The 16,180-nt window shown below is 43.4% G+C and overlaps 1 protein-coding gene across 19 annotated transcripts in view; it reads right to left on the reverse strand.

Annotated features, from left to right (window-relative positions):
• Window positions 1–16,180, reverse strand: part of LOC110518458 (plectin) — a 160,168-nt gene that overhangs the window by 29,663 nt on the left and 114,325 nt on the right. For 13 of the 19 annotated variants that reach the window (XM_021596093.2, XM_021596088.2, XM_021596110.2 and 10 more), the window contains 9 exons: window positions 15,379–15,468; window positions 14,784–14,819; window positions 13,753–13,830; window positions 13,459–13,551; window positions 10,335–10,501; window positions 5,555–5,670; window positions 4,846–4,946; window positions 3,834–3,953; window positions 621–716 (listed from right to left, as the gene is read on the reverse strand). In XM_021596093.2, the coding sequence (XP_021451768.2) occupies window positions 621–716; window positions 3,834–3,953; window positions 4,846–4,946; window positions 5,555–5,670; window positions 10,335–10,501; window positions 13,459–13,551; window positions 13,753–13,830; window positions 14,784–14,819; window positions 15,379–15,468 (897 nt within the window). The remainder of the gene's footprint in view (window positions 1–620; window positions 717–3,833; window positions 3,954–4,845; window positions 4,947–5,554; window positions 5,671–10,334; window positions 10,502–13,458; window positions 13,552–13,752; window positions 13,831–14,783; window positions 14,820–15,378; window positions 15,469–16,180) is intronic. The other 6 variants (XM_021596120.2, XM_021596055.2, XM_021596053.2 and 3 more) reach the window with 1 other exon arrangement.

Here is a 16,180-nt window from a genome sequence, read left to right on the forward strand (position 1 = left end):
GCCTGTGACTGGAACGAATTGCAAAAATCGCTGAAGTTGGAGACTTTTATCTCCCTCACCAACTTCAAACATCTGCTATCCGAGCAGCTAACCGATCGCTGCAGCTGTACATAGTCTATTGGTAAATAGCCCACCCATTTTCACCTACCTCATCCCCATACTGTTTTTATTTATTTATTTTTATTTTTCTGCTCTTTTGCACACCAATCTCTACCTGTACATAACCATCTGATCATTTATCACTCCAGTGTTAATCTGCATAATTGTAATTATTTGCCTACCTTCTCATGCCTTTTGCACACAATGTATATATAGACTCCCCTTTTTTCTACTGTGTTATTGACTTGTTAATTGTTTACTCCATGTGTAACTCTGTGTTGTCTGTTCACACTGCTATGCCTTATCTTGGCCAGGTCGCAGTTGCAAATGAGAACTTGTTCTCAACTAGCCTACCTGGTTAAATAAAGGTGAAATAAAAAAATAAAAAAAAAAAAATATCAAAAAAAATGGGATATAGTAGAGTATATTGGAATTGGATACAATTAAAATAGAATCGAAAAACACTAGAATGCAAATAGAATAGAAAATAACAGAATAGAAGCTCTGTGCGCATGGCTAACCTCAAAGGACTGGTAGATGAGTTTGGAACGGTGCTTGTCGGCCTCCTTTGCAGGCAGTTCTGTCTCTTTGAACTTCAAGAACTGACGCCACAGGATCTGAAAGAGAGAGAGAGAGACAGGATGAAGGAGACATTTTTTTACCGTTCTTGAACGGTCACAAAAGGGAAATTGACGTAGGAAAAAAAAATCTATGTGTGGTGAAGTGTTGTATCCTTGCTCAAGGATACATCGGCAGATTTTTCACAGGCTCAGGTATGCGAACCAGCGACATTTCGGTTCCTGGCCCAACACTCTAACCGCTAGGCTACCCACCTTATTATCTTGTGACTCAATCCATCCTACTCTTGCTTCCTTTTTAAAATGCTACATGACACTGAACAGGGTTAATGACAATTCTATTTCAAGACAGAAAGTAAACTGAAATTCCATTTGAAATGGAATTGACCCCAACCACGACAGCAGTACTTATTCAAACTGCTTCCATTGACTCTAGTCTAGGAGATGATTCTGCTTCCACTGACTCTAGTCTAGGAGATGATTCTGCTTCCACTGACTCTAGTCTAGGAGATGATTCTGCTTCCACTGACTCTAGTCTAGGAGATGATTATGCTTCCATTGACTCTAGTCTAGGAGATGATTCTGCTTCCACTGACTCTAGTCTAGGAGATGATTCTGCTTCCACTGACTCTAGTCTAGGAGATGATTCTGCTTCCACTGACTCTAGTCTAGGAGATGATTCTGCTTCCATTGACTCTAGTCTAGGAGATGATTCTGCTTCCACTGACTCTAGTCTAGGAGATGATTCTGCTTCCATTGACTCTAGTCTAGGAGATGATTCTGCTTCCACTGACTCTAGTCTAGGAGATGATTCTGCTTCCATTGACTCTAGTCTAGGAGATGATTCTGCTTCCATTGACTCTAGTCTAGGAGATGATTCTGCTTCCATTGACTCTAGTCTAGGAGATGATTCTGCTTCCATTGACTCTAGTCTAGGAGATGATTCTGCTTCCATTGACTCTAGTCTAGGAGATGATTCTGCTTCCACTGACTCTAGTCTAGGAGATGATTCTGCTTCCATTGACTCTAGTCTAGGTGATGATTCTGCTTCCATTGACTCTAGTCTAGGAGATGATTCTGCTTCCACTGACTCTAGTCTAGGAGATGATTCTGCTTCCATTGACTCTAGTCTAGGAGATGATTCTGCTTCCATTGACTCTAGTCTAGGAGATGATTCTGCTTCCATTGACTCTAGTCTAGGAGATGATTCTGCTTCCACTGACTCTAGTCTAGGAGATGATTCTGCTTCCATTGACTCTAGTCTAGGTGATGATTCTGCTTCCATTGACTCTAGTCTAGGAGATGATTCTGCTTCCACTGACTCTAGTCTAGGAGATGATTCTGCTTCCACTGACTCTAGTCTAGGAGATGATTATGCTTCCACTGACTCTAGTCTAGGAGATGATTCTGCTTCCACTGACTCTAGTCTAGGAGATGATTATGCTTCCACTGACTCTAGTCTAGGAGATGATTATGCTTCCACTGACTCTAGTCTAGGAGATGATTATGCTTCCACTGACTCTAGTCTAGGAGATGATTATGCTTCCATTGACTCTAGTCTAGGAGATGATTATGCTTCCACTGACTCTAGTCTAGGAGATGATTCTGCTTCAATTGACTTTAGTCTAGGTGATGATTCTGCTTCCATTGACTCTAGTCTAGGTGATGATTCTGCTTCTGTGGTGTAAAACTACAGCTCTTGAGGAGTTAGTTGACATGTTTACATTCTCACAGTGGGCGTTACTTGAGAAAGGATTGCAACCTTGTAGGTTTATAGCATGTTCCCATGTCCTTAATTCACATACATACACACAGAGCTTGACCTTTTCAAATGTCCATCAAACATGGGATTACCTAAATCCAACATGGTAACCAGATCAATAATGTGGCTAACCCGATTATTCAGACACCTTCCCAAATAAAAACTCAAGCTAACAAAGATAAGGGGCGTTGAAAAGTATACATAGAAAAGTCAGATGCCTTATTAGAAGACGCAGACGGTGTATCAACACAAATAGAAACACATAGAGACTATCGATACGGCTTTCGTCCGTATTTGGGAACCATTTTATAGGAAAAGAGTTCTTGGAACGAGACTACCTTGAAGCACAATATCCCCAGACTTGTACTGCTCATTCTGATAATGCCATTTTAAGCCACATAATAGGTGTTCGAGTTGATAAAGGAAATTTGACACAGAGGTGCGCCCTCCTCTATTTTACCGTACAATTCCTTTGACTCTACTGTACAAGATTTGGAAACGGATTACAGCAACTGATAGGGTTAATGAATGTTTTATACATTATCCAATAGGAGAACTTAGCTGACCTAGCCTTTTGTCTGACAGTCCCCTTTGTCTCCACAGAGAAAGTTGCAGGCACGCTAGCCAGGGAATGGGGAGGGGCAGTACGGAAGATTCCACCGAGGATTAGGTAGAATAATGTGTGGCTTCAGGTCTGCTTTTCTCAGCTCCAGTGCCACCCAGCCAGATGCCACACAATGCAACCACACGAGACAATGCAATCTCAAGACTGTAATTGCTCTGTTTGATGTGGGATCGAATGGCAGAGCTAGCTGCTTGTTCATATCTGTTTTTTTTATACCTTGATTTAACGAGGCAAGTCAGTTAAGAACAAATTCTTTGTTTTCAATGACAGCCTACCAGGGAACAGTGGTTTAACTGCCTTGTTCAGGGGCAGAACGACAGATGTTTTACCTCGTCAGCTCGGGGATTCAATCTTGCAACCTTTCAACTAGTCCAACACTCGAACCACTAGGCTACTCTGCCGCCCAATAACGACTTCACTATTTAACGACCATGCGACTCACGAGCGCTGACAATGTACGTACGCATCCATATCAGTAAGAGCTCAGAGAAATGCATTTCCAGAACAATTTGATCATGTCAGGCATCTCTGAATAGGCATAGTGATGGCAACAGAAAATGTGAGTGGAGAAATGTTAGAATCATAATTCACAGCCCCCAAAAAATGCCCCGATATATAGACACAGAAACACATATAGTATTTTCATTATCCAAGTTACAGTATACACGCTCCCATTTCGAACAATAATGCATTACGTGACCAGCCACCGGTAGCATTCCAATCCCACTCACAACAGCCCTACTAGTAACTGTCCAGGTAGGAGACTCACCTCTATCTCCTCATAGCTGCCTGGGAACCTCCTCTCCCCGAAGATAACGACATGGTGGCTTATCCACTGCCGAATGATAGTGACCAGCTCATAGTACTCTGTCCAGCGCAGCTCCAGCTCCTGTGGTGCAGAGAACACAGCAGGCAACGACGGGGTTTAACGACAGACAGCCAAGAGCCTTCTCCTGGAGAGCCACGATGACTCGCCTGCTCACACACCACCCTCACTCAATTAGGTGTCAACAGGCCCAGCCTTGTGTGGCTGGACAGGGAGCAGAGTGTGAGTGAGTGAGTGAATGTTGTTACTGATTGTCCCGTTGACAATATTGATTATTATTACGCTTTGGCCATATGTACAGTACATTGTTACATCAAGCCAATTAAAGCAGGTTAAATTGAAAGAGAGAGAGCGAGAATGATAATGTAGTGTGTGTGTACGTGCATTAGTACACACGTGTGCAATAAACAAAAGTTCCCTCCTTTACAAAAGTCCCCTACTTTACCTTTACCCAGTACATCTTTAGTTAGCATTGGAGTACAAATGGCACTCTAAAATCTGTTTTGGCAATACAGTACACCATTCTGCTTTCCCAACAGCTCTCTTCTGTGTGCTGTGATCATGCTGTGGTGTGAGAGGGGTGTTTATTGGGTAGAAAGTCCTTCGAGGTAAACACAGAAGGTTGCTAATTTCCTGCAGCTCCATTTAGAATTGCAGGACTTCTACTGTAGTTCCAAACTGAAGCGGCTCTTGCTGTCAAGTGTCATAAATTAAGCAATTACATGTTCTGACTGTCACAAGCCATAATCCAGGAGTTTCCCTGAATGAACTCTCCTTGAAAGTAGGTGTTTGAATGCAATAACAGTGGCTTTATTGCGTGTCCTTTTTTAAAATTGATCAAATTGAGTCTCGGGACATGAGGTGTCCAGTTTGTGAGTATATCAGGTTTAGGGACAATCTTGTAAAAATAATGATGAAGTGATCAGAGATCAGCGGCGGTCAGAAGTGCACTCACGTTAGCCTGGATTCCATCCTGGACATCCCGGGGCATGGCGTCATACAGGGACGACACGTAGGTGATGATGGACTTCTCATCAGGGTGTGGCACGTCAACATCTGGGGAAATCATTTGTGTGTTTATAGATGGGGTTTTTTCACAGCGAAAGAGGAATGGAGATGCCGCAAATACCAAAAACGGGATTAAGTACTTTGAGGTGTTATTAGTTACTTTGTACATTTTTTTAGGATGAGGACCTTTCACTGTATAACAAAAAGTGAAGTGCACCCAATCATTGGTTGGTATGTGAAGATGTGTGTAAACATTAGTTTTACACCTAGATCATGTTCATGGTGGATTTGGAGAAGGGAGTAAGCTATCAAGATATTTGATTGGACACGGCTCATACAGTACATCAGCACTGAAGGGTAAGGGGGGGAGTCTCCCACCCCTGACTCTCCTTCCATTAAATAGCAAGAGTACAAAGTTAGGTGGGACGTGGTTGGAGAACCTGGGGTGCATTCACTAGGAACAAACCAGAAGCAAACGACAAAATGGGGAGGGAATTTGCCGAATAGAAGCTATTGTTTTCATTGGAAAAAACGTTTTCCGTTTGCGAAACATTTTGCAACTCTTTGCTACAGTGTGCACTTATGATTCCACCCCTGGTGTTGAGGTCAGCCATCATCGCATGTGCATGCAGTGGAGCATCTCCGTGCAGTCTTACCCTCTGGATCCAACAGGCGTGTCACGCCCAGGTCCGTCTCTGCCACGTTGAAGGCGTACTCAAGGTTCTGCACGTTGGTCTGGCGGTACACCTTACTCATGTCAATGAGCCTAGGCCTGAGGAGACAGAACCATGGGACATCCGTCACGATTGGTGTAAAGGCAGTGTAGACAGATGAGGGTATAAGGTCTGGCCGGGCAGACACGGATAATTCCTACCTACATATCGCTTGTCCTAAATAAAAAAGCCACGTCTGTATGTCAGAAATCTGTAAGTAAACACCTGCCTTCCCTGGGGTGCTTGGCATCTATAAATGAACGGAATGTTACATGGGGCTGCAGCAGACAACAAGGGCAGCCATGTTTCAAATTAGATTAACACCTAGACTCGCACCCCGTTACCATCCTCTCCGTGGTGCAGATGAGTGGAAGTGAACAGAAAATCACCATAGGGAAACATTCAAAGCATGCTGTTACTCAAATTCAATTATTGGCCAATGTAAACATTACAAAAACAAATCTGTAACAAAAGTTCCCTCTCGATTTCATTTTTCATTGCATCCTATGAGAACCAGAAGGCACTGTTAAGAACGTATTCTATTTTTTTAATGGCACAGTGTACTCATTCTCTCTTTACAATACGTTCACATTATTCTGATATACTACAAAAGTAAAGCCCAAGACAAATAAGAGAGAAGCTTAGAGCAGACCCGTACAGCGATTTGACGTGAAGGGTGGAGCGAACAGTGTAGTAGTCCCCAGGGCTTGGGTCCGATTCCAGGCACTGCACATCCCTAAAAGAGAGCTGCTTCCGTGGCCTGGGGGGCCTCCCTTCTAACCTACTGGGGCTGACTAGCCTCCCCTCCCCTCCCTGGAGGCTGTGGGGGCTGCAGTCATGTCCCAGCCCTGTCCCCTGGCCCAGTTCCTGGTCCCCTGAGTGGGAGTCGCAGCTGGAGTGGGCTACTGAGCAGTGGGATCCCTGGCCCGAGTCCCAGGAGGAGCCTTCTGAGGGGATATTGTCACACTGCATGACCACGCGGTCTTCCAATGAGCTGACCAAGCCTGTGACCCTGCTGGACGAGCGGCCAGTCCTCTTCCTGGACTTTGTGGACAGCTTCCTCTTCAGACTCGACATCATGGTGCCTTCTGGGAGTTGTAGTCTCCCCAAAACAGAGAGCTAGCTGGCTCGATGTTTCGTACTCATCCAGTGGCAAGTGAAAACGTTGCACTTAACGGTGAAATTCCAATTCCAAAAGGCGTGCTGCTCCAACCATTTTAACAAGGTGATGGTTTGGTGTTTGTTCGGGAAACAGTCGGATCCATGTCTGCAGAATGTGCAGGTAAATCCCACCCGAGCATATACGTCTTCAATAGGACGTCTTCACAATCGTCACGTCGAGGTTACAAAGAGTGCTCAACCCTCTCCGTGAGAGAAGAAACATCTCTGAACCACTAGGAGGCTAACTGCTGTCATCCCCTCTGACCTGACCTCCCAACCTCAGCCCGGTCTATCCAAAACAGCTCCCCCGATATCAACTGTAACTTTCACCAGTTAGGTCCTTAGTTCCCAGGGTGACAACAACATTCAAACCTGCAAATAAGCTGTTGAAAAAAAAAGGGCCGCAAATTGACGGATAGTGCAGACTGCAGGCTGTGCAAAAAGTAACTCTGCAGTGTTCGTCGTTTGAGTAGGAGTGTTACAGTGACACACCTCTCTCTTTATGAAAATAAGCTACTAAATAGACTGCCTTGGGTGACACTCAAAATCGTAAAAAAAATGTTTTTAAAAGTGTTCTCTCTCTCTCTCGCTCTCTGTTAGAGGGAGCAGGGTGTAGCTGAACTTTGCAGGTACACGCACAGCTTTGATTGTACCTGCCCCGTGGGCCTCTCTTTCTTCCTTCCTTTTGTGCCACGCCTGGCTGGGTATTCACCCAAGTTTCCCTCAACACATGGCCCTCTTTTCAGTCGCTCTCATGTTTCATTCAGACTCCCTGGGGATGTGCAGGGTGCTGCTTTCATTACATGTTAGGTGCTGGAAGACACCTATTATTTACAGATAATGAGCCCCGTCTCTGTGGCTTTTTAGGACTCCGCCTCCCACTTTGAGAGACCACAGACATGTCTCCACTCATCCGCTCTCATATTCATGTCTATATACGTAACTGTATGCTTCAGCAGAGACTAAAGCAGCTCTAAGGCCATTGTAGTATTAACAGAAGGAGTGGTTCACTGAGAACTCAACTGGTCACTCCTCTAGTCCAAGGCTCCCAAGAAAAATCGATTATTATGAAAGGGCAAGTAAACAAACCCCATCTTTCCCAATTCTACACCACCCAGGTGCCTCAGGCAGCACCCTCTCCATCTGAATGGGCATTAGTGAGTCTAATAACGTAATAATAACAGCATATACAGTAAGTGCTCAAACCAGTGCCAGTACCTGTATCCATCTGAGACAACACCCACCTGTGGTATTCCAAGCCCAGGGCAATGACAGGTTCAAATGAATGTCTTATTAGAGCTGCCTGAAACCTGTACGATCAAGTATGGCCAGGAGAGGAGATTGAACAACTACAGAGTTAGATGTAAAAACGTAATTTACCTCAGGACAAGTCAGAACTGAGAAATAAAACACGAAGTGGATACACAACCTTCTTTTATAAGACATGGAAAACTTCTCTCTCGCTTGTTAAAACTGAAAGCCGTGTCTGATTGATTATGTGCCTGATAGTCTACATTTGTACTCATATTCACTACATGACTAAAATGATGTGGACACCTGCTCGTTGGACATCTCATTCCAAAATCATGGACATTAATATGGAGTTGGTCCCCCCTTTGCTGCTATAACAGCCTCCACTCTTCTGGGAAGGCTTTCAACTAGATTTTGGAACGTTGGTGCAGGGACTTGCTTCCATCCAGCCACAAGAGCATTAGTGAGGTCGGGCACTGATGTTGGGCGATTAGGCCTGGCTCACAGTCGGCGTTCCAATTCATCCCAAAGGTGTCCAATTGGGTTGAGGTTATGGCTCTGTGTAGGCCAGTCAAGTTCTTCCATACCGATCTCGACGAACCAATTCTGTATGGACCTCGCTTTGTGCACCGGGGAATTGTCATGCTGAAACAAGAAAGGGCCTTTCCCAAACTGTTGCCACAAAGTTGAAAGCTGTAGCCTTAAGATTTCCCTTCACTGGAACTAAGGGGACTAGCCGATGAAAAACAGCCCCAGAACATTATTCCTCCTCCACCAAACTTTACAGTTTGCACTATGCATTGGGGCAGGTAGCGTTCTCCTGGCATCCGCCAAACTCAGATTCGTCCCCCGGACTGCCAGATGGTGAAGCGTGATTCATCACTCCAAAGAACGTGTTTCCACTGCTCCAGAGTTCAATGGCGGTGAGCTTTACACCACTTTAGCTGTGTAAAGCTTTACACCACTCCAGCCGATGCTTGGCATCGTACATGGTGAACTTAGGCTTGTGTGTGGCTGCTTGGCCATGGAAACCCATTTCATGATGGTCCCGACAAACAGTTTTGTGCTGACGTTGCTTCCAGAGGCAGTTTGGAACTTCGTAGATAGTGCTGAAACTGAGGACAGGCAATTTTTACATGCTACACGCTTTAGCACCCCCCACGGTCCTGTTCTGTGAGCTTGTGTGGCCTACCACTTTACGGCTGAGCCGTTGTTGCTCCTAGACGTTTCCACTTCACAATAAAAGCACTTACAATTGACCGGGGCAACTCTAGCAGGGCAGAAATTTGAAGAACTGCCCTGTTGGAAAGGTGGCATCCTATGACAGTACCAGGTTGAAAGTCACTGAACTCTTCAGTAAGGCCATTCTACTGCCAATGTTTGTCTATGGAGATTGCATGGGCGTGCGAGTGATTTTACACACCTGTCAGCAACGGGTATGGTTGAAATAGCCTAATCCAATAATTTGACGTGGTGTCCACATACTTTGTATATATGGTGTATATTATATATGATGTGAGCATCAACATGAGGATGCAAAGGAAATCAATCAATTAAATAAATATTGCCTGGGGTGGATGGGGAGGGATTTGGACACATGGTGTAAAAGAGAAAAATACTACAATGAATTACTTGGTCATTTAGATACGAATGGTCAAGCAGCTAGCTATATATATTGTACATTTGAAGCAGCTCTTCTACCAAGCATACCTACCAATGATTGTACCTATATATGACCTAATGTATGACCTTGTGATAAAATAATAATAATAATAATAATAATAATTTGAAGGACTAGTCAGAACCAGCATGGCACACACTACAATTTGACATTTGACAATATGTTCCATTCCTGCCCCATCTGCTTCACATCGAATAAAACGAATGTGTGGTGATGTGTCACGACAACCCCATTGCATACAGCTTAGCACTACCGGAGACGCTAGGACAAGACATATTAACACCTATCAGTGTCACTTACTGTGGGTAAGAGCATGAGTGGGTACATTTGGGGTACTATTTTTGGGGTTAATCTCACCTTTTAAGAATAAACCTGAAATGGCTGGAGGTGAGGTTACATTTTTGGTTCTGGGTACAGAGATGAAATAGTGTAAATGTTACACTACGTATTGTGGCTTGAGGTGTCGACCGCCAAAGTAATATACTAAAAATAATAAAAAACATATGCCATTTAGCAGGCCCTTTTTTCCAATCATACATTTTCCGTACAGTTGGTCCCGGGAATCGAACCCAGTATCCTGGCATTACAAGCAGCATGTTTCTACCAACTGAGCTACAGAGGACCACGTACTGGTGTTTGTGGATGACGGCGCTGAAGAGCTTGCCGTCCCTCCAGCTGGTGGTGAAGTTGTCACAGCGGATGCCCTGGTAGCCATCCACCATGCGCTGGGACCACATCAGCAGCTTCTCCTTGGCCGACATGTCATCTGATTGGCCATTCACCTGGATGTCCGAGATCTAACAGGGGAGGACAGATACCGGAGGTTAGACAGGGGAGGAGGCCACACGCCACCAGGGTTGGGGTCAATTCCATTTACATTTTGGTCAATGCAAGAAGTTAACTAAAATTGGATGAAAATGCCTTCTCAGTGACGAGATTTGGAATAGAAAACAGAGTTTCAGTTCACTTCCTGGATTGACTGTATTGATATGGAATTGACCCCAAACCCTGCTTGTCATGGTGGCAGAAGGAGATAGTTGGAAACAATAAAGATATAATCTATTTGAGAAAGATCGATGATGCATTGTAAGGATGGGGTTTGATTCAATCATATGATATTCTGGCTCAATCTGAATCAGGTTTGTCCCCCTCAATGATCTGTGGTGGAAAACAAGAAAAAAACAGTGTTTTTCAGCCAGGGGAGGCAACTCCTGTCATCAATAGCACATATGTGACATTAAAGGGAACCGCCAACTAGATCTCAATTCCTAGGTCATTGGGTAGGTGGGAGGAATGTCCAGTGGAGACTGCTCCTGCTTTGGGTCTCCAGACACAACTTAAGCACTATCTGGTCCATTGGCTAATGTGGCAGGACTGTTTTTTTTTAAATCTTTTTATTTGAGCCGGAAGGGAAATGAAATGAGTCACAGTCGCCAGAGGCTCAGAGGGTACTCTCTGTTCTTGCCAAAAAGACTGCGCAATTACCAAAATCTTCGCCTAATGGTCTCTTTCTGTAGTCGGTGTGTGTGGGTATGCTGTAAGTGTGTGTGTCTGTGTGTTCTCCTCGGGATCCAATCCACCCCTCGATGGCCCCACCCTAAACCTCTCCCCTCTAAAGAAGAGTAGAATGCCGATCATGACTCACCAGGCTTCGGCCCTGCTGTTTTCCCCCCTCCTTCTGAGAAATGAGAGATACGCTTCTCTAGCCAACACAGTGCACGGAGTGCAGTAAACCAATGAAAATGTAAATCAAAACTAGAAGTCGAACTGATGTCTGTGCCCAGGGGGTATTACACCAGTCTTACTGCAGAACCAACATCTCTTCCTGTGCCCTGCTCAACCATGGCTGCCACTTGGGCTTACTGCTCCATCTTACCTGGCAGTGCCACGCATTCTTTAATCAAATAATGTAGTGTTATAGAAAGCCCATGTGTTATTTCACAAAGGTTTTACAGCATAACATAGCAAGTAAGGGAGGTATCAGACCTGGTTTCAAATACTATTTGAAATAATTTCAAATACTATAGCCTGGCTTAATGGAACCAATAGTCAATGCTACCGTGGGGAATAGTTTGCAGGACACAATGTTCTTTTATTTCCTCTGCCTTCATCGGAACATGGGTCCCTCACAGACCTGGGTTCAAATACTACTTGACATCTTTCAAATACTTTTCATGTTTACTTAAGCCCACCTGGGGTGCCGGATGGGCAGGGTTTGACTATTGTATTGGTTCCTTTAAGCCAGGCAAATTCGATCAAGTCTAGCTAAAGTATTTGAAATGATTATTGAAATTGTCCAGTAAGACTGGGCACAGAGGTCAGTTCAATGTCTAGTGTTGATTTACAATTGTTGTCAACTAACGTGAACTCAATGTGAAATCAACAAAAAATGTCACCACGTCATTCGATTTTGGTTCAAAGTTGTGTGAAAAAAAAGCAGTGGTGTGAAGTACTTAAGTAAAAATACTTAAGTCGTTTTTGGGGGTATCTGTACTTTACTATTTATATTTTTGACAACTTTTACTTCACTACATTCCTATGAAAAAATATTGTACTTTTTACTTTATACATTTTCCCTGACAACAAATAGTACTAGTTACATTATGAATGCTTAGTTAGCAGGACAGGAAAATGGTCCAATTCAAGCACTTATCAAGAGAACACCTGGTCATCCCTTCTGCCTCTGATCTAGCAGACTCACTAAACACAAATGCATCTTTTGTAAATAATGTCTGAGTGTGGTAGTGTGCCCCTTGCTGTCCACACATTTTAAAAACAAGAAAATGGTGCCGTCTGCTTTGCTTAATATAAGGAATTTTATACGACTTCTACTTTTGATACTTAAGTATATTTTAGCAATTACATTTACTATTGATACTTAAGTATATTCAAAAACTAAATACTTTTAGACTTTTACTAAAGTTGTATTTTACCGGATGACTTCCACTTTTACTTGAGTAACTTTCTATTAAGGTATCTATACTTTTACTCAAGTATGACAATTGGGTACTTTTTACACCTCTGAAAAAAAGACTAAATTCCCTTACGTTGATGACTTTCTGCAAATCCAATTCAGTTTTCCACGTTGATTCAATGTCATAACAGAGTTTTCCACGTTGATTCAACGTCATAACAGAGTTTTCCACGTTGATTCAACGTCATAACAGATTTTTTTGGGTTGAAAATATGTGGAAAAAACGTTGATTCAACCAGTTTTTGTCCAGCGGGTCAAAGTTATGCCACTCCTTTCCCTTGGGAAGCATGGAGAGAGTGATTCAAACACACACACACCCACACACACACACTGATGCTATTGTATTGTAACACTTCATAAGTATGTTAAGGCTATTTAAGTGGCAGGGAAAGCTACATCATAAGATCACTTCCTTATTCTTTCCATGTTTCAAAATAACTCAATTAAAGCATGATCATTAATTATCAGGAAGGGTTAGCATGGCCTACAGTACATTAGCCTACTATGAAGAGGCTGGAGTTTAATCTGTTATAATAATTATAATTATTCAACTGTAATAATACTACGATTGAAATATATTTGAGAATAATTTGATAACAGATTTGATGTGATTTTATGAACGCGATGTGGTAACATCTCGAATGATTGAGATAATGGATTAAAGGTGATTGGATTGAGTTCAATTTGTGATTGTTACTGATTGGCTTGGATCAGAGCCAAGGAGATAGGAGGATGAGGAGCTATATGGTAATGGAACACAACACTGACAGAGTAGGACACCTGGAAGTGAAGGATGATGGTCCATATCAGCCCAAGGGTCAGCTTGGGGTTGCCATCCGCAATGTCATCGTTTCTGATGTTCACCAGCTTGACCTGTGATTGGACGACAGAGAAGAGCGAGACTTAACAATTATAGTAGTTCACATCATAGTAGATACATTATTACCCTGCTCTAATGCATTGAGATAGTCCTCAGTCATGTCACTTGCAGTAAGTCATCTTAATACAGTGCAAGAGGGTAACTAATTTGTTACATCATCTCCATTATTACATTTCAATTGCTGTTTCTCTTACCTGTCGGTGTTTGAGGAAGTCCAGTGCAATCTGTACATTCTGCAGCTTGTGGAATCTCATGCGGCCTTTCTCTCTGGGCTGGAGAGAGAGAGAGGAGCGAGAGAGAGAGCGAGAGAGAGAGAGAGAGAGAGAGAGAGAGGGGTTAGAAACAGACTGGACAGGAGTTAATGCTACCTTCGAAGAGACTTTCGAGAAATGCGAGTGAGACTACGTCGGAAGAGAAAAATGTGATGCAGCTACGACAATATCCAACAAAACGGGAAAAGAGAAATTGGGAACAAAAATTGTAGACTCAATGACAAGAGTACACATGGTTTTCCTCCAAAAGAAAAAGATGAATGACAAAGAATACGACGAATAACTGATGCATCTCACAGATCTCCAAGTACAACTTCCCTCATTGTAAACCCACATTAATGACATCATTCATTAGTCTACCTACCTGTTCTTCACCTTCGAAAGACAAACACAGAGGTAAATAGGATATATATTTGGAGTGAAAGAGGCTGAGCCAATACCATGATTAGTTATTAGGTACAGGAATCTTTGGATGGTTTTGAATTGTGTCACCACTTCGGTCATGTGTTCTGACAGGAGAACAATGAATCGAAGACTTCCACTTCCAAAGAATACTGTATTTGTGCTATGCAATAAGCATTGGTAATTGAGAAAAACAGAAACAATAAAGCTATTTTCAAATGGATCATTTCCAATGCTTAAGTAGTGTTATAGGGTCAATGACTAGAGTCAATGAAGTAGTTAGACAATCATGTCCTTCCTTCATTCAGCCATGGCACCTATCAATTTTACGAGGGTTTTTTGTTTATAGCCAGCAGCGAAATGGTTAATGCACATCAGTCTTTGCAAGCTTGTCAATGATAAATAATTGACGGAGAAAGGAAAAATAATTAATGGAATCATAAGCACAGGAAGTGACATCATGCACAGCTGAACCACTGGGTAACGGATGACTCAAGCCACATGAAGTAGAAGAAGAAAATGGCGGCCGAGTTATAGAAAACCCCACTCACCAACCGCAAGTTCCTGACCACGTCTCTCTCCCTTGCCTAGCCCCAGCAAAGAGCAGTGCAAAGAGAGGAGGCATCGGCCAAAGGTCAGCATACAGGAAAGGGGGGAAAGTGTAGGGGGGTAAAGAGGGGGACATGAGGAGAGGGGGGGGGAATAGAAAGGTCAGACAGGATCACACAGTACAAAAAGAGAAGCCAAAGTGGGGTTATTGTGTTAGGACCATTGAGACGTCTGGTAGATGAGCAGAGACCATTAGAGCGATGAGCTACTGTAGCAGAGACAGAGTGCAAGGATTCCCGAGAGATCTGCAGTAACCTAGAACGCATCATCATAATGTGCAAGCGTCCAGTGTTGACTTACTGACTTGTTTTAAAAAATCTAAACAACTACAAATAGTTCATATTTCCAGCGACTGGAATGAGAGGGAGGTATAAATAAGGGCTAGACTTTTGTTACTTAGGGCCAGGCCTTGGTTCAGCGTGGGGGGTTTGGATCGAGGTCCGTTACAGATGCAGAGGTCAGTCCATTTGCCAATCAGAAGTCAGGATCAGAGGTACAGGCCAGTCCGTTCGCCAATCAGAAGTCAGGAGTACTCACCAGTGTCTCCCCAGAGAGGACCTCCAGGAGGGAGATCAGGTTGTGTCCATCTCTCAGGTCTTCATACAGATCAGTCACCTGACTCTGTGACTGTGGAACAGAAAGAGAAGGTTTTCATTTCTTTGTGCAACACCTAAGACAAAATACCTACAAACTATGCATTGTATTTGTGTAATAACATTTTAATATTCCGGATCTGGTTATGAGTCTGAGTTGATAGGGCACCTAGACATGGGGGATCATCCTCTTACAGTAAACCTTGGAAAGAATAACCAATCTTTCCTGTATACAATTATACAAAATGTTCAAGCTCCTCTCAATCAGTCCACACAGCTCATGCTAGGAGCCTGCAGCTCTCACTCTCCGCCAGTACATCTGTACAAAGGACAGGAATGCACGGCTGCAGGCAACCAATCGGCCTGCGTTGGACACCCAAGACACCTGTGGCAGCTGCCAGATCTACTGAGAGATGATGGATGGAAGCCAGGGGGTCTTCATAAAATAAAATAAAATGACAGTCAAAAACAACTAAGTAAACAGTACGAACGTAGGCAAACGGATACGTGCAAATGCAAACAGATAGTCCAGTGAGTCTTGGGACTGGGCGCATGCTATAATCAATTCCAGTAAGAAAGATAAACGGTCATCGTGAGCAGAAGAGGGTGAAAGCTTACGGAGCGTAGGGAACAACTGAAACTGAAAGATTTAAAACTAGTTTTCATCCAAAATGCGAAGGGACTGCATGCCTCAAAAGTATGTACTTCATTGTGAAACACATAGTCCTAACACTTGAGGTCTGTGC

The sequence above is a fragment of the Oncorhynchus mykiss genome, chromosome 3, assembly GCF_013265735.2.
Source record: "Oncorhynchus mykiss isolate Arlee chromosome 3, USDA_OmykA_1.1, whole genome shotgun sequence".
NCBI lineage: Eukaryota > Metazoa > Chordata > Actinopteri > Salmoniformes > Salmonidae > Oncorhynchus > Oncorhynchus mykiss.